The sequence below is a fragment of the Brachyhypopomus gauderio genome, chromosome 2 (assembly GCF_052324685.1).
Source record: "Brachyhypopomus gauderio isolate BG-103 chromosome 2, BGAUD_0.2, whole genome shotgun sequence".
NCBI classification, from domain to species: domain Eukaryota; kingdom Metazoa; phylum Chordata; class Actinopteri; order Gymnotiformes; family Hypopomidae; genus Brachyhypopomus; species Brachyhypopomus gauderio.
Genome location: NC_135212.1, coordinates 38,556,703 through 38,575,420, shown reverse-complemented (window position 1 = coordinate 38,575,420; position 18,718 = coordinate 38,556,703). Strand labels below are relative to the sequence as shown.

Here is an 18,718-nt window from a genome sequence, read left to right as displayed (position 1 = left end):
GAGGAAGGGTTGCTTTGGAGTTCTGCTCCTCCCAAGGATTCTTCCTAATGCTACAAAAAGCGATTTAGTTTGTTCATTACATTTCAAAACTGCACTTCTTTACAGCTGCTTTTAGCCAATGGCTGTCTTTAAGCTGCATATCAATTAATACATCAGTGTGTGACTTTTGAGGGCTTCAGTCCTAGAAAGTAAATAAATGGCAAAAATGAACTATTGAAAGGCTGTCAGAGTGGACAGCAGAGGTCAGTGTTCGTCTACGAGTTCTGTCTACTGTGTCCAGCATCTGACTGACTTGGACATTTATCCACAACTGAACTAAAACTTATATGATCAGGGAAAGTTCAACACTGGGCTGTTCTGTACTGGATCTTAACCGTTTTCATCAGCACAATAATGTGCTCACAACCAGCAATGCCTCCGTAAACTAATCATTGCTTTCCATATCTATTTAGTTACTTATATGTCAAGTGAAACATGCTCACCAAAATCTGCTTTGATTCCTCAACTGGTGACCAGTACTTACTGCTACCTAAGGACATATAAATAATCCCCCAACTGGCACCAGTGACAGTTCAGTCAGCCAGACAGCTCAGATCAGAAACTTTATTTAGACCGAGACTGTTTCCCATACAAGCAATTTGTCTTGATGAGTGCAAACAAGTATGTTACTTACCAAACAGAAGTGAGAAGCACACAGACTGTTAACAGGCATTTTAACTAAGGGAAAATAAAACGACAAATCTCAAGATCAAAGAATAAGAACAGTAAAGAGTCATGGATGGAAACCAATAGCTGAACATCTGTACATATGCATGTTTAACATGTAGACACATTCATAAAAAACTGTTACATACAAATGACAAAATATGAGCGTTTGCAAAAAATGCTACATTCATACAGATGTGCAAATACGCATAAGTTACAGGGAAGTTGCTGTACAACAGTAACGGGAGTTATTTGGTTAGTTTAAGGTTTCAAGTTTAAAGGGCAGTGACCACTGTGGTTGATGAGCCCTACAGCTCTGGGGAGGGGGGGTTGGGGGAGCTGTTCGCATATCTGGTTGTGCTGATTTAAATGTCCATGAATATTCCACCAGAGGGAAGAAGACGTTAGTGGCTGGAACAGGGGGGTTTCCAGGATGAAAGGGGTCGGTTGTCATTTTGCCAGTCCGCTTAATCGCCCTGCTGTTGTAGATGTCCTGAAGCACTGATGACCCCCTCCGTTGTCCTGATTGCGCGCTAGACTTTGGCTCGTTCTTGTGAGGTGGTGAAACCAAACCAGATGTTTACGGATAACTTGAGGATGGACCGGACGATAGATGTACAGAAGTAGCTACCGTTTGCCCTGCTCCCTTCCCTACCTAGCGGGATCAGCATTAACACTCTCTGGGGTGTCCATGAGAAATGCAGAGAACAACTGATGCCTCATACATCTGACGGGACTAGCAAAGCTATCTAGATTAGCTAGCTTAGCTAACGTAGCACCAGATTTCTGCGCTTTTTTGGAAGAATTTTAGGAGATTGTGGAATACTGGTGTATAAGAATAAGCTGAAGGACCACTACGCTTATAAACATTTGATCTTTTCCGCTTTCATTCTTTCCAGAAACAAGCCTGTCTGTTGGTTAGCCAACTGTACAACAATCTGTGTATTTATGTGCAACACACAAACCATTCCCCTTCTCCGGAGCAACTCATAACAGTTCCGTAGTCTCGGTATTATGGAGCAGCTGACCTAGCAAAAGCAGGAACATACAGAATGAGCTATACTATAATATAGTAGCTATACTGAACAACCCACATGTAACTATAAGAATCCATTCAATCCTGCTTGTGTATCTCCAGAACTGCATGCACAGGAGATTGTCGGCACGACCCCACGGTTCAGCTTCACCGGAGAGGGGGCGAGCCGTGGCGAAGGGCGGAGTGCAGACGGACCCTTCTCGCCCCCGTGGCCACGTGCCTTTGTTTGGTGTGCCGTGTGAATGTGTTTCCCCTTTAATATGACCCACAGTGTTCTCTCACTGTTTTCACCCGTTCCATTTTTCTACGTTATAAACCATCTGATTTTACACATATCCCAGCAACACTAGTGCCCATCATTCTCCTCCAGACGTTTCTAGCGGTTTCTCCAACGCTCGTGCGAATCCAACAAGTTAGAATAAAGCTGATTCGGCCCTCCCACCGCAGACTCGAGAACATACCATTCTACGGAGAGAGCACGGGGGAGGTTCAGGACCTTTCTAGCTTTTTCCTGAATGTTCTAGGTTAAGCTTGTCGTATATAAGTAAAATCTGTCCAATCTATGTAAAAATCCAGGTTTAATGAAAACTTTTTCTAAACTGATTCACTGAACCACATATCGTATTTTGTTGTCTTTAAATGTGAGAGACAGACAATTTTGGATAGGAAGGCTGAACTAATTTTCAAAAGTAAAATATGAACCTATATATATATGCTTGTTCCCCTTTTCGCATATGGATCCCATTAATAAAAACGTTACCACTTCTTTACCTGTTTATTGGAATTGTAGCTTTCCAAAACTCTTCCAGTATGCTTATATGCGAATTGGTTTCTTTAAGGACTGATTCATTCTCATACACATCAGTATTGTTGGACGGGCTGCTACCGGTTGGGTAGCTCGCGCAAACGTGGAGAAATCTCCAGAAGCGTCGCGAGGCGACTGGGGGCGTTGACTACTTCAATATAAAGCACGAGCGGCAGTTCGTGGGAAGCACAGCGTTGACGGAGCGGTGATAAACTCACGAACGAGGAGGAATAAACCTACGGCTTTAACTGTGGCGCAATCTTCAGATAATTCTGAACCTTCTTGAATGTAAGTGCCTTTAATTTTATTCATTTCCATGTTATGTGCTGGGCCACTTTTATAAAATAGCAGTAAGGAACAGCCTGCTGATGTTAAATACCTAGTGAATGAAAGTAAATTCTAAAACAGTACTTACTGTTAATGTGTTATAACTTTATTTACTTCTATGTTATGTGCTACACCACTTTTAAAATAGCAGTAAGCAATAGCCTGCTGATGTTAAATACCTAGTGAATGAAAGTAGATTCTAAAACAGTACTTACTGTTAATGTTTTATAACTAGTTTCAATGCATTTGTCTTAATTGATGCCATTGTTTTCATATGTGTAATTGTAGATAGTGACCACAAACAGTCAAGATGCCATCTGCTAAAGGAGCTGCTATTGGGATTGACCTGGGCACCACTTACTCCTGTGTGGGGGTGTTTCAGCATGGAAAAGTGGAGATCATTGCTAATGACCAGGGCAACAGGACCACACCCAGCTACGTGGCCTTCACAGACACAGAGAGGCTCATTGGAGATGCTGCAAAGAATCAAGTGGCCATGAACCCCAACAACACGGTGTTTGACGCCAAGAGGCTGATTGGCCGGAAGTTCGACGATCCGGTCGTGCAGTCTGACATGAAGCACTGGTCCTTCCAAGTCATCAGTGATGGAGGCAAGCCAAAGGTTCAGGTCGAGTACAAAGGAGAGAAGAAGTCCTTTTACCCTGAAGAGATCTCCTCCATGGTACTGGTGAAAATGAAGGAAATTGCTGAGGCTTATCTGGGTCAGAAGGTAACCGATGCCGTTATTACTGTACCTGCCTACTTCAACGACTCTCAGAGGCAGGCCACCAAAGACGCCGGTGTGATCGCTGGGCTGAACGTCCTAAGGATCATCAACGAGCCCACAGCCGCAGCCATCGCCTACGGCCTCGACAAAGGCAAGCGAGGAGAGCGCAATGTTCTGATCTTTGACCTGGGAGGAGGTACGTTCGATGTGTCCATCCTGACTATTGAAGATGGCATCTTTGAGGTGAAAGCCACAGCAGGAGACACTCACCTGGGTGGGGAGGACTTTGACAACCGCCTGGTCAACCACTTTGTGGAAGAGTTTAAGAGGAAGCACAAGAAGGACATGAGCCAGAACAAGCGTGCACTGAGGAGGCTGCGCACAGCCTGTGAGAGAGCCAAGAGAACCCTGTCCTCCAGCTCTCAGGCCAGCATTGAGATCGACTCCCTGTACGAGGGCACTGACTTTTACACTTCTATTACCAGAGCACGCTTTGAGGAGCTGTGCTCTGACCTGTTCAGGGGAACACTGGAGCCTGTGGAGAAAGCCCTGAGAGATGCCAAAATGGACAAGTCCCAGATCCATGACGTTGTCTTGGTCGGAGGTTCAACGAGAATCCCCAAGATCCAGAAGCTTCTGCAGGATTTCTTCAATGGCAGAGAGCTGAACAAGAGCATCAATCCAGATGAGGCAGTGGCTTACGGTGCAGCTGTTCAGGCTGCCATCTTAATGGGCGACACGTCTGGAAATGTCCAGGATCTGTTGCTGTTGGATGTGGCCCCGCTGTCCCTGGGCATTGAGACAGCAGGTGGAGTCATGACCGCACTCATCAAACGCAACACCACCATCCCAACCAAGCAGACCCAGACCTTCAGCACATACGCAGACAACCAGCCCGGCGTTCTGATCCAAGTGTTTGAAGGTGAGAGAGCCATGACAAAAGACAACAACCTGCTGGGGAAGTTTGAGCTGTCGGGCATCCCACCTGCACCTCGAGGAGTTCCTCAGATTGAGGTGACTTTTGACATTGACGCCAATGGGATTCTGAATGTGTCTGCGGTGGACAAAAGCACTGGCAAAGCGAATAAAATCACCATCACCAATGATAAGGGCAGGCTGAGCAAGGAGGAGATTGAGAGGATGGTGCAGGAAGCAGACAAGTATAAAGCAGAGGACGACCTCCAGAGAGAGAAGATTGCTGCTAAGAATGCCCTTGAGTCCTACGCCTTTAACATGAAGAGCAGTGTAGAGGATGAGAAGATGAAAGGCAAGATCAGTGAGGATGACCAGAAGAAACTCGTGGAGAGGTGCAACCAGGCCATCTCGTGGCTGGAGAACAACCAGCTGGCTGAAAAAGAGGAGTATGAGCATCAGCTGAAGGAGCTGGAGAAGGTGTGTAACCCCATCATCACCAAACTCTACCAGGGAGGCATGCCAGCTGGAGGCTGTGGAGCCCAGGCCCGTGCTGCCTCAGGGGCCAGTGCCCAGGGGCCCACGATTGAAGAGGTCGATTAGAGAAATGGACTTCTTATGTGGACTCAAATTGCTCTTTTAGAATTAGTTTACCATCTGGAAAAGTGTTGCTCCTTCATGGCATGCGGATGATTCATTCATATGGATCAAAATAACTTTATTTGCCATTGTTCAATGTACTACAAGGTTGAAAATGTTAATGTACTGTCAACATGTGAGATTTTAACTGTTTTACTAATGAAACTTTGCACAAAAAGGAAATTACACCTACTGTATGTTGTAAATATTGATCTAAAATATTTTTATATTTATTGGATGGATGGATGGATGGATATTTTTATATTTATTGTTAATAAACTTTTATGAACAAAACATCTTACCTTTGTGTTATTGGCAGTCCATAATGTAATTTATCTTATAATCATGAACATATAAGATGTAAAAGTAAGGAAACAAAACCCTTCTCAGGGTTATGAGGTGAAAGGCTGATTTCTCCTTGGTAAGATTCTCGAGCCTTTACACACACCTGCTGGCCAATTGGTGCTTTCATGATTAGCTACTCTGCACAGTTCTGCTCTTTAAGGGCCTTCCCAAATACTAGAACTGTCAGAGAAAGAAAACCGCACAAATGTTTCCAGGTTATGATCTGTTCTGACTGGTTGCTTTATTAATGCTGCTATGCAGCATGTCCCAAGGAGGAAGGGTTGCTTTGGAGTTCTGCTCCTCCCAAGGATTCTTCCTAATGCTACAAAAAGCGATTTAGTTTGTTCATTACATTTCAAAACTGCACTTCTTTACAGCTGCTTTTAGCCAATGGCTGTCTTTAAGCTGCATATCAATTAATACATCAGTGTGTGACTTTTGAGGGCTTCAGTCCTAGAAAGTAAATAAATGGCAAAAATGAACTATTGAAAGGCTGTCAGAGTGGACAGCAGAGGTCAGTGTTCGTCTACGAGTTCTGTCTACTGTGTCCAGCATCTGACTGACTTGGACATTTATCCACAACTGAACTAAAACTTATATGATCAGGGAAAGTTCAACACTGGGCTGTTCTGTACTGGATCTTAACCGTTTTCATCAGCACAATAATGTGCTCACAACCAGCAATGCCTCCGTAAACTAATCATTGCTTTCCATATCTATTTAGTTACTTATATGTCAAGTGAAACATGCTCACCAAAATCTGCTTTGATTCCTCAACTGGTGACCAGTACTTACTGCTACCTAAGGACATATAAATAATCCCCCAACTGGCACCAGTGACAGTTCAGTCAGCCAGACAGCTCAGATCAGAAACTTTATTTAGACCGAGACTGTTTCCCATACAAGCAATTTGTCTTGATGAGTGCAAACAAGTATGTTACTTACCAAACAGAAGTGAGAAGCACACAGACTGTTAACAGGCATTTTAACTAAGGGAAAATAAAACGACAAATCTCAAGATCAAAGAATAAGAACAGTAAAGAGTCATGGATGGAAACCAATAGCTGAACATCTGTACATATGCATGTTTAACATGTAGACACATTCATAAAAAACTGTTACATACAAATGACAAAATATGAGCGTTTGCAAAAAATGCTACATTCATACAGATGTGCAAATACGCATAAGTTACAGGGAAGTTGCTGTACAACAGTAACGGGAGTTATTTGGTTAGTTTAAGGTTTCAAGTTTAAAGGGCAGTGACCACTGTGGTTGATGAGCCCTACAGCTCTGGGGAGGGGGGGTTGGGGGAGCTGTTCGCATATCTGGTTGTGCTGATTTAAATGTCCATGAATATTCCACCAGAGGGAAGAAGACGTTAGTGGCTGGAACAGGGGGGTTTCCAGGATGAAAGGGGTCGGTTGTCATTTTGCCAGTCCGCTTAATCGCCCTGCTGTTGTAGATGTCCTGAAGCACTGATGACCCCCTCCGTTGTCCTGATTGCGCGCTAGACTTTGGCTCGTTCTTGTGAGGTGGTGAAACCAAACCAGATGTTTACGGATAACTTGAGGATGGACCGGACGATAGATGTACAGAAGTAGCTACCGTTTGCCCTGCTCCCTTCCCTACCTAGCGGGATCAGCATTAACACTCTCTGGGGTGTCCATGAGAAATGCAGAGAACAACTGATGCCTCATACATCTGACGGGACTAGCAAAGCTATCTAGATTAGCTAGCTTAGCTAACGTAGCACCAGATTTCTGCGCTTTTTTGGAAGAATTTTAGGAGATTGTGGAATACTGGTGTATAAGAATAAGCTGAAGGACCACTACGCTTATAAACATTTGATCTTTTCCGCTTTCATTCTTTCCAGAAACAAGCCTGTCTGTTGGTTAGCCAACTGTACAACAATCTGTGTATTTATGTGCAACACACAAACCATTCCCCCTTCTCCGGAGCAACTCATAACAGTTCCGTAGTCTCGGTATTATGGAGCAGCTGACCTAGCAAAAGCAGGAACATACAGAATGAGCTATACTATAATATAGTAGCTATACTGAACAACCCACATGTAACTATAAGAATCCATTCAATCCTGCTTGTGTATCTCCAGAACTGCATGCACAGGAGATTGTCGGCACGACCCCACGGTTCAGCTTCACCGGAGAGGGGGCGAGCCGTGGCGAAGGGCGGAGTGCAGACGGACCCTTCTCGCCCCCGTGGCCACGTGCCTTTGTTTGGTGTGCCGTGTGAATGTGTTTCCCCTTTAATATGACCCACAGTGTTCTCTCACTGTTTTCACCCGTTCCATTTTTCTACGTTATAAACCATCTGATTTTACACATATCCCAGCAACACTAGTGCCCATCATTCTCCTCCAGACGTTTCTAGCGGTTTCTCCAACGCTCGTGCGAATCCAACAAGTTAGAATAAAGCTGATTCGGCCCTCCCACCGCAGACTCGAGAACATACCATTCTACGGAGAGAGCACGGGGGAGGTTCAGGACCTTTCTAGCTTTTTCCTGAATGTTCTAGGTTAAGCTTGTCGTATATAAGTAAAATCTGTCCAATCTATGTAAAAATCCAGGTTTAATGAAAACTTTTTCTAAACTGATTCACTGAACCACATATCGTATTTTGTTGTCTTTAAATGTGAGAGACAGACAATTTTGGATAGGAAGGCTGAACTAATTTTCAAAAGTAAAATATGAACCTATATATATATGCTTGTTCCCCTTTTCGCATATGGATCCCATTAATAAAAACGTTACCACTTCTTTACCTGTTTATTGGAATTGTAGCTTTCCAAAACTCTTCCAGTATGCTTATATGCGAATTGGTTTCTTTAAGGACTGATTCATTCTCATACACATCAGTATTGTTGGACGGGCTGCTACCGGTTGGGTAGCTCGCGCAAACGTGGAGAAATCTCCAGAAGCGTCGCGAGGCGACTGGGGGCGTTGACTACTTCAATATAAAGCACGAGCGGCAGTTCGTGGGAAGCACAGCGTTGACGGAGCGGTGATAAACTCACGAACGAGGAGGAATAAACCTACGGCTTTAACTGTGGCGCAATCTTCAGATAATTCTGAACCTTCTTGAATGTAAGTGCCTTTAATTTTATTCATTTCCATGTTATGTGCTGGGCCACTTTTATAAAATAGCAGTAAGGAACAGCCTGCTGATGTTAAATACCTAGTGAATGAAAGTAAATTCTAAAACAGTACTTACTGTTAATGTGTTATAACTTTATTTACTTCTATGTTATGTGCTACACCACTTTTAAAATAGCAGTAAGCAATAGCCTGCTGATGTTAAATACCTAGTGAATGAAAGTAGATTCTAAAACAGTACTTACTGTTAATGTTTTATAACTAGTTTCAATGCATTTGTCTTAATTGATGCCATTGTTTTCATATGTGTAATTGTAGATAGTGACCACAAACAGTCAAGATGCCATCTGCTAAAGGAGCTGCTATTGGGATTGACCTGGGCACCACTTACTCCTGTGTGGGGGTGTTTCAGCATGGAAAAGTGGAGATCATTGCTAATGACCAGGGCAACAGGACCACACCCAGCTACGTGGCCTTCACAGACACAGAGAGGCTCATTGGAGATGCTGCAAAGAATCAAGTGGCCATGAACCCCAACAACACGGTGTTTGACGCCAAGAGGCTGATTGGCCGGAAGTTCGACGATCCGGTCGTGCAGTCTGACATGAAGCACTGGTCCTTCCAAGTCATCAGTGATGGAGGCAAGCCAAAGGTTCAGGTCGAGTACAAAGGAGAGAAGAAGTCCTTTTACCCTGAAGAGATCTCCTCCATGGTACTGGTGAAAATGAAGGAAATTGCTGAGGCTTATCTGGGTCAGAAGGTAACCGATGCCGTTATTACTGTACCTGCCTACTTCAACGACTCTCAGAGGCAGGCCACCAAAGACGCCGGTGTGATCGCTGGGCTGAACGTCCTAAGGATCATCAACGAGCCCACAGCCGCAGCCATCGCCTACGGCCTCGACAAAGGCAAGCGAGGAGAGCGCAATGTTCTGATCTTTGACCTGGGAGGAGGTACGTTCGATGTGTCCATCCTGACTATTGAAGATGGCATCTTTGAGGTGAAAGCCACAGCAGGAGACACTCACCTGGGTGGGGAGGACTTTGACAACCGCCTGGTCAACCACTTTGTGGAAGAGTTTAAGAGGAAGCACAAGAAGGACATGAGCCAGAACAAGCGTGCACTGAGGAGGCTGCGCACAGCCTGTGAGAGAGCCAAGAGAACCCTGTCCTCCAGCTCTCAGGCCAGCATTGAGATCGACTCCCTGTACGAGGGCACTGACTTTTACACTTCTATTACCAGAGCACGCTTTGAGGAGCTGTGCTCTGACCTGTTCAGGGGAACACTGGAGCCTGTGGAGAAAGCCCTGAGAGATGCCAAAATGGACAAGTCCCAGATCCATGACGTTGTCTTGGTCGGAGGTTCAACGAGAATCCCCAAGATCCAGAAGCTTCTGCAGGATTTCTTCAATGGCAGAGAGCTGAACAAGAGCATCAATCCAGATGAGGCAGTGGCTTACGGTGCAGCTGTTCAGGCTGCCATCTTAATGGGCGACACGTCTGGAAATGTCCAGGATCTGTTGCTGTTGGATGTGGCCCCGCTGTCCCTGGGCATTGAGACAGCAGGTGGAGTCATGACCGCACTCATCAAACGCAACACCACCATCCCAACCAAGCAGACCCAGACCTTCAGCACATACGCAGACAACCAGCCCGGCGTTCTGATCCAAGTGTTTGAAGGTGAGAGAGCCATGACAAAAGACAACAACCTGCTGGGGAAGTTTGAGCTGTCGGGCATCCCACCTGCACCTCGAGGAGTTCCTCAGATTGAGGTGACTTTTGACATTGACGCCAATGGGATTCTGAATGTGTCTGCGGTGGACAAAAGCACTGGCAAAGCGAATAAAATCACCATCACCAATGATAAGGGCAGGCTGAGCAAGGAGGAGATTGAGAGGATGGTGCAGGAAGCAGACAAGTATAAAGCAGAGGACGACCTCCAGAGAGAGAAGATTGCTGCTAAGAATGCCCTTGAGTCCTACGCCTTTAACATGAAGAGCAGTGTAGAGGATGAGAAGATGAAAGGCAAGATCAGTGAGGATGACCAGAAGAAACTCGTGGAGAGGTGCAACCAGGCCATCTCGTGGCTGGAGAACAACCAGCTGGCTGAAAAAGAGGAGTATGAGCATCAGCTGAAGGAGCTGGAGAAGGTGTGTAACCCCATCATCACCAAACTCTACCAGGGAGGCATGCCAGCTGGAGGCTGTGGAGCCCAGGCCCGTGCTGCCTCAGGGGCCAGTGCCCAGGGGCCCACGATTGAAGAGGTCGATTAGAGAAATGGACTTCTTATGTGGACTCAAATTGCTCTTTTAGAATTAGTTTACCATCTGGAAAAGTGTTGCTCCTTCATGGCATGCGGATGATTCATTCATATGGATCAAAATAACTTTATTTGCCATTGTTCAATGTACTACAAGGTTGAAAATGTTAATGTACTGTCAACATGTGAGATTTTAACTGTTTTACTAATGAAACTTTGCACAAAAAGGAAATTACACCTACTGTATGTTGTAAATATTGATCTAAAATATTTTTATATTTATTGGATGGATGGATGGATGGATGGATATTTTTATATTTATTGTTAATAAACTTTTATGAACAAAACATCTTACCTTTGTGTTATTGGCAGTCCATAATGTAATTTATCTTATAATCATGAACATATAAGATGTAAAAGTAAGGAAACAAAACCCTTCTCAGGGTTATGAGGTGAAAGGCTGATTTCTCCTTGGTAAGATTCTCGAGCCTTTACACACACCTGCTGGCCAATTGGTGCTTTCATGATTAGCTACTCTGCACAGTTCTGCTCTTTAAGGGCCTTCCCAAATACTAGAACTGTCAGAGAAAGAAAACCGCACAAATGTTTCCAGGTTATGATCTGTTCTGACTGGTTGCTTTATTAATGCTGCTATGCAGCATGTCCCAAGGAGGAAGGGTTGCTTTGGAGTTCTGCTCCTCCCAAGGATTCTTCCTAATGCTACAAAAAGCGATTTAGTTTGTTCATTACATTTCAAAACTGCACTTCTTTACAGCTGCTTTTAGCCAATGGCTGTCTTTAAGCTGCATATCAATTAATACATCAGTGTGTGACTTTTGAGGGCTTCAGTCCTAGAAAGTAAATAAATGGCAAAAATGAACTATTGAAAGGCTGTCAGAGTGGACAGCAGAGGTCAGTGTTCGTCTACGAGTTCTGTCTACTGTGCAGCATCTGACTGACTTGGACATTTATCCACAACTGAACTAAAACTTATATGATCAGGGAAAGTTCAACACTGGGCTGTTCTGTACTGGATCTTAACCGTTTTCATCAGCACAATAATGTGCTCACAACCAGCAATGCCTCCGTAAACTAATCATTGCTTTCCATATCTATTTAGTTACTTATATGTCAAGTGAAACATGCTCACCAAAATCTGCTTTGATTCCTCAACTGGTGACCAGTACTTACTGCTACCTAAGGACATATAAATAATCCCCCAACTGGCACCAGTGACAGTTCAGTCAGCCAGACAGCTCAGATCAGAAACTTTATTTAGACCGAGACTGTTTCCCATACAAGCAATTTGTCTTGATGAGTGCAAACAAGTATGTTACTTACCAAACAGAAGTGAGAAGCACACAGACTGTTAACAGGCATTTTAACTAAGGGAAAATAAAACGACAAATCTCAAGATCAAAGAATAAGAACAGTAAAGAGTCATGGATGGAAACCAATAGCTGAACATCTGTACATATGCATGTTTAACATGTAGACACATTCATAAAAAACTGTTACATACAAATGACAAAATATGAGCGTTTGCAAAAAATGCTACATTCATACAGATGTGCAAATACGCATAAGTTACAGGGAAGTTGCTGTACAACAGTAACGGGAGTTATTTGGTTAGTTTAAGGTTTCAAGTTTAAAGGGCAGTGACCACTGTGGTTGATGAGCCCTACAGCTCTGGGGAGGGGGGGTTGGGGGAGCTGTTCGCATATCTGGTTGTGCTGATTTAAATGTCCATGAATATTCCACCAGAGGGAAGAAGACGTTAGTGGCTGGAACAGGGGGGTTTCCAGGATGAAAGGGGTCGGTTGTCATTTTGCCAGTCCGCTTAATCGCCCTGCTGTTGTAGATGTCCTGAAGCACTGATGACCCCCTCCGTTGTCCTGATTGCGCGCTAGACTTTGGCTCGTTCTTGTGAGGTGGTGAAACCAAACCAGATGTTTACGGATAACTTGAGGATGGACCGGACGATAGATGTACAGAAGTAGCTACCGTTTGCCCTGCTCCCTTCCCTACCTAGCGGGATCAGCATTAACACTCTCTGGGGTGTCCATGAGAAATGCAGAGAACAACTGATGCCTCATACATCTGACGGGACTAGCAAAGCTATCTAGATTAGCTAGCTTAGCTAACGTAGCACCAGATTTCTGCGCTTTTTTGGAAGAATTTTAGGAGATTGTGGAATACTGGTGTATAAGAATAAGCTGAAGGACCACTACGCTTATAAACATTTGATCTTTTCCGCTTTCATTCTTTCCAGAAACAAGCCTGTCTGTTGGTTAGCCAACTGTACAACAATCTGTGTATTTATGTGCAACACACAAACCATTCCCCCTTCTCCGGAGCAACTCATAACAGTTCCGTAGTCTCGGTATTATGGAGCAGCTGACCTAGCAAAAGCAGGAACATACAGAATGAGCTATACTATAATATAGTAGCTATACTGAACAACCCACATGTAACTATAAGAATCCATTCAATCCTGCTTGTGTATCTCCAGAACTGCATGCACAGGAGATTGTCGGCACGACCCCACGGTTCAGCTTCACCGGAGAGGGGGCGAGCCGTGGCGAAGGGCGGAGTGCAGACGGACCCTTCTCGCCCCCGTGGCCACGTGCCTTTGTTTGGTGTGCCGTGTGAATGTGTTTCCCCTTTAATATGACCCACAGTGTTCTCTCACTGTTTTCACCCGTTCCATTTTTCTACGTTATAAACCATCTGATTTTACACATATCCCAGCAACACTAGTGCCCATCATTCTCCTCCAGACGTTTCTAGCGGTTTCTCCAACGCTCGTGCGAATCCAACAAGTTAGAATAAAGCTGATTCGGCCCTCCCACCGCAGACTCGAGAACATACCATTCTACGGAGAGAGCACGGGGGAGGTTCAGGACCTTTCTAGCTTTTTCCTGAATGTTCTAGGTTAAGCTTGTCGTATATAAGTAAAATCTGTCCAATCTATGTAAAAATCCAGGTTTAATGAAAACTTTTTCTAAACTGATTCACTGAACCACATATCGTATTTTGTTGTCTTTAAATGTGAGAGACAGACAATTTTGGATAGGAAGGCTGAACTAATTTTCAAAAGTAAAATATGAACCTATATATATATGCTTGTTCCCCTTTTCGCATATGGATCCCATTAATAAAAACGTTACCACTTCTTTACCTGTTTATTGGAATTGTAGCTTTCCAAAACTCTTCCAGTATGCTTATATGCGAATTGGTTTCTTTAAGGACTGATTCATTCTCATACACATCAGTATTGTTGGACGGGCTGCTACCGGTTGGGTAGCTCGCGCAAACGTGGAGAAATCTCCAGAAGCGTCGCGAGGCGACTGGGGGCGTTGACTACTTCAATATAAAGCACGAGCGGCAGTTCGTGGGAAGCACAGCGTTGACGGAGCGGTGATAAACTCACGAACGAGGAGGAATAAACCTACGGCTTTAACTGTGGCGCAATCTTCAGATAATTCTGAACCTTCTTGAATGTAAGTGCCTTTAATTTTATTCATTTCCATGTTATGTGCTGGGCCACTTTTATAAAATAGCAGTAAGGAACAGCCTGCTGATGTTAAATACCTAGTGAATGAAAGTAAATTCTAAAACAGTACTTACTGTTAATGTGTTATAACTTTATTTACTTCTATGTTATGTGCTACACCACTTTTAAAATAGCAGTAAGCAATAGCCTGCTGATGTTAAATACCTAGTGAATGAAAGTAGATTCTAAAACAGTACTTACTGTTAATGTTTTATAACTAGTTTCAATGCATTTGTCTTAATTGATGCCATTGTTTTCATATGTGTAATTGTAGATAGTGACCACAAACAGTCAAGATGCCATCTGCTAAAGGAGCTGCTATTGGGATTGACCTGGGCACCACTTACTCCTGTGTGGGGGTGTTTCAGCATGGAAAAGTGGAGATCATTGCTAATGACCAGGGCAACAGGACCACACCCAGCTACGTGGCCTTCACAGACACAGAGAGGCTCATTGGAGATGCTGCAAAGAATCAAGTGGCCATGAACCCCAACAACACGGTGTTTGACGCCAAGAGGCTGATTGGCCGGAAGTTCGACGATCCGGTCGTGCAGTCTGACATGAAGCACTGGTCCTTCCAAGTCATCAGTGATGGAGGCAAGCCAAAGGTTCAGGTCGAGTACAAAGGAGAGAAGAAGTCATTTTACCCTGAAGAGATCTCCTCCATGGTACTGGTGAAAATGAAGGAAATTGCTGAGGCTTATCTGGGTCAGAAGGTAACCGATGCCGTTATTACTGTACCTGCCTACTTCAACGACTCTCAGAGGCAGGCCACCAAAGACGCCGGTGTGATCGCTGGGCTGAACGTCCTAAGGATCATCAACGAGCCCACAGCCGCAGCCATCGCCTACGGCCTCGACAAAGGCAAGCGAGGAGAGCGCAATGTTCTGATCTTTGACCTGGGAGGAGGTACGTTCGATGTGTCCATCCTGACTATTGAAGATGGCATCTTTGAGGTGAAAGCCACAGCAGGAGACACTCACCTGGGTGGGGAGGACTTTGACAACCGCCTGGTCAACCACTTTGTGGAAGAGTTTAAGAGGAAGCACAAGAAGGACATGAGCCAGAACAAGCGTGCACTGAGGAGGCTGCGCACAGCCTGTGAGAGAGCCAAGAGAACCCTGTCCTCCAGCTCTCAGGCCAGCATTGAGATCGACTCCCTGTACGAGGGCACTGACTTTTACACTTCTATTACCAGAGCACGCTTTGAGGAGCTGTGCTCTGACCTGTTCAGGGGAACACTGGAGCCTGTGGAGAAAGCCCTGAGAGATGCCAAAATGGACAAGTCCCAGATCCATGACGTTGTCTTGGTCGGAGGTTCAACGAGAATCCCCAAGATCCAGAAGCTTCTGCAGGATTTCTTCAATGGCAGAGAGCTGAACAAGAGCATCAATCCAGATGAGGCAGTGGCTTACGGTGCAGCTGTTCAGGCTGCCATCTTAATGGGCGACACGTCTGGAAATGTCCAGGATCTGTTGCTGTTGGATGTGGCCCCGCTGTCCCTGGGCATTGAGACAGCAGGTGGAGTCATGACCGCACTCATCAAACGCAACACCACCATCCCAACCAAGCAGACCCAGACCTTCAGCACATACGCAGACAACCAGCCCGGCGTTCTGATCCAAGTGTTTGAAGGTGAGAGAGCCATGACAAAAGACAACAACCTGCTGGGGAAGTTTGAGCTGTCGGGCATCCCACCTGCACCTCGAGGAGTTCCTCAGATTGAGGTGACTTTTGACATTGACGCCAATGGGATTCTGAATGTGTCTGCGGTGGACAAAAGCACTGGCAAAGCGAATAAAATCACCATCACCAATGATAAGGGCAGGCTGAGCAAGGAGGAGATTGAGAGGATGGTGCAGGAAGCAGACAAGTATAAAGCAGAGGACGACCTCCAGAGAGAGAAGATTGCTGCTAAGAATGCCCTTGAGTCCTACGCCTTTAACATGAAGAGCAGTGTAGAGGATGAGAAGATGAAAGGCAAGATCAGTGAGGATGACCAGAAGAAACTCGTGGAGAGGTGCAACCAGGCCATCTCGTGGCTGGAGAACAACCAGCTGGCTGAAAAAGAGGAGTATGAGCATCAGCTGAAGGAGCTGGAGAAGGTGTGTAACCCCATCATCACCAAACTCTACCAGGGAGGCATGCCAGCTGGAGGCTGTGGAGCCCAGGCCCGTGCTGCCTCAGGGGCCAGTGCCCAGGGGCCCACGATTGAAGAGGTCGATTAGAGAAATGGACTTCTTATGTGGACTCAAATTGCTCTTTTAGAATTAGTTTACCATCTGGAAAAGTGTTGCTCCTTCATGGCATGCGGATGATTCATTCATATGGATCAAAATAACTTTATTTGCCATTGTTCAATGTACTACAAGGTTGAAAATGTTAATGTACTGTCAACATGTGAGATTTTAACTGTTTTACTAATGAAACTTTGCACAAAAAGGAAATTACACCTACTGTATGTTGTAAATATTGATCTAAAATATTTTTATATTTATTGGATGGATGGATGGATGGATATTTTTATATTTATTGTTAATAAACTTTTATGAACAAAACATCTTACCTTTGTGTTATTGGCAGTCCATAATGTAATTTATCTTATAATCATGAACATATAAGATGTAAAAGTAAGGAAACAAAACCCTTCTCAGGGTTATGAGGTGAAAGGCTGATTTCTCCTTGGTAAGATTCTCGAGCCTTTACACACACCTGCTGGCCAATTGGTGCTTTCATGATTAGCTACTCTGCACAGTTCTGCTCTTTAAGGGCCTTCCCAAATACTAGAACTGTCAGAGAAAGAAAACCGCACAAATGTTTCCAGGTTATGATCTGTTCTGACTGGTTGCTTTATTAATGCTGCTATGCAGCATGTCCCAAGGAGGAAGGGTTGCTTTGGAGTTCTGCTCCTCCCAAGGATTCTTCCTAATGCTACAAAAAGCGATTTAGTTTGTTCATTACATTTCAAAACTGCACTTCTTTACAGCTGCTTTTAGCCAATGGCTGTCTTTAAGCTGCATATCAATTAATACATCAGTGTGTGACTTTTGAGGGCTTCAGTCCTAGAAAGTAAATAAATGGCAAAAATGAACTATTGAAAGGCTGTCAGAGTGGACAGCAGAGGTCAGTGTTCGTCTACGAGTTCTGTCTACTGTGTCCAGCATCTGACTGACTTGGACATTTATCCACAACTGAACTAAAACTTATATGATCAGGGAAAGTTCAACACTGGGCTGTTCTGTACTGGATCTTAACCGTTTTCATCAGCACAATAATGTGCTCACAACCAGCAATGCCTCCGTAAACTAATCATTGCTTTCCATATCTATTTAGTTACTTATATGTCAAGTGAAACATGCTCACCAAAATCTGCTTTGATTCCTCAACTGGTGACCAGTACTTACTGCTACCTAAGGACATATAAATAATCCCCCAACTGGCACCAGTGACAGTTCAGTCAGCCAGACAGCTCAGATCAGAAACTTTATTTAGACCGAGACTGTTTCCCATACAAGCAATTTGTCTTGATGAGTGCAAACAAGTATGTTACTTACCAAACAGAAGTGAGAAGCACACAGACTGTTAACAGGCATTTTAACTAAGGGAAAATAAAACGACAAATCTCAAGATCAAAGAATAAGAACAGTAAAGAGTCATGGATGGAAACCAATAGCTGAACATCTGTACATATGCATGTTTAACATGTAGACACATTCATAAAAAACTGTTACATACAAATGACAAAATATGAGCGTTTGCAAAAAATGCTACATTCATACAGATGTGCAAATACGCATAAGTTACAGGGAAGTTGCTGTACAACAGTAACGGGAGTTATTTGGTTAGTTTAAGGTTTCAAGTTTAAAGGGCAGTGACCACTGTGGTTGATGAGCCCTACAGCTCTGGGGAGGGGGGGTTGGGGGAGCTGTTCGCATATCTGGTTGTGCTGATTTAAATGTCCATGAATATTCCACCAGAGGGAAGAAGACGTTAGTGGCTGGAACAGGGGGGTTTCCAGGATGAAAGGGGTCGGTTGTCATTTTGCCAGTCCGCTTAATCGCCCTGCTGTTGTAGATGTCCTGAAGCACTGATGACCCCCTCCGTTGTCCTGATTGCGCGCTAGACTTTGGCTCGTTCTTGTGAGGTGGTGAAACCAAACCAGATGTTTACGGATAACTTGAGGATGGACCGGACGATAGATGTACAGAAGTAGCTACCGTTTGCCCTGCTCCCTTCCCTACCTAGCGGGATCAGCATTAACACTCTCTGGGGTGTCCATGAGAAATGCAGA

At 44.5% G+C, this 18,718-nt stretch overlaps 3 protein-coding genes across 3 annotated transcripts; all 3 read left to right on the top strand.

Annotated features, from left to right (window-relative positions):
* Positions 1–2,744: 2,744 nt before the first annotated feature.
* LOC143503348 (heat shock 70 kDa protein-like) lies at positions 2,745–5,415 on the top strand. The gene has a single exon (XM_076995658.1). The coding sequence runs from the start codon at positions 3,184–3,186 to the stop codon at positions 5,113–5,115; it is 1,932 nt and encodes a 643-aa protein (XP_076851773.1). The 5' UTR covers positions 2,745–3,183; the 3' UTR covers positions 5,116–5,415.
* Positions 5,416–8,513: 3,098 nt separating this feature from the next.
* LOC143503332 (heat shock 70 kDa protein-like) lies at positions 8,514–11,186 on the top strand. Its single transcript, XM_076995656.1, has one exon. The coding sequence runs from the start codon at positions 8,953–8,955 to the stop codon at positions 10,882–10,884; it is 1,932 nt and encodes a 643-aa protein (XP_076851771.1). The 5' UTR covers positions 8,514–8,952; the 3' UTR covers positions 10,885–11,186.
* A 3,097-nt stretch (positions 11,187–14,283) lies between these two features.
* Positions 14,284–16,956, top strand: LOC143503316 (heat shock 70 kDa protein-like). The gene has a single exon (XM_076995655.1). The coding sequence runs from the start codon at positions 14,724–14,726 to the stop codon at positions 16,653–16,655; it is 1,932 nt and encodes a 643-aa protein (XP_076851770.1). The 5' UTR covers positions 14,284–14,723; the 3' UTR covers positions 16,656–16,956.
* Positions 16,957–18,718: the final 1,762 nt, after the last annotated feature.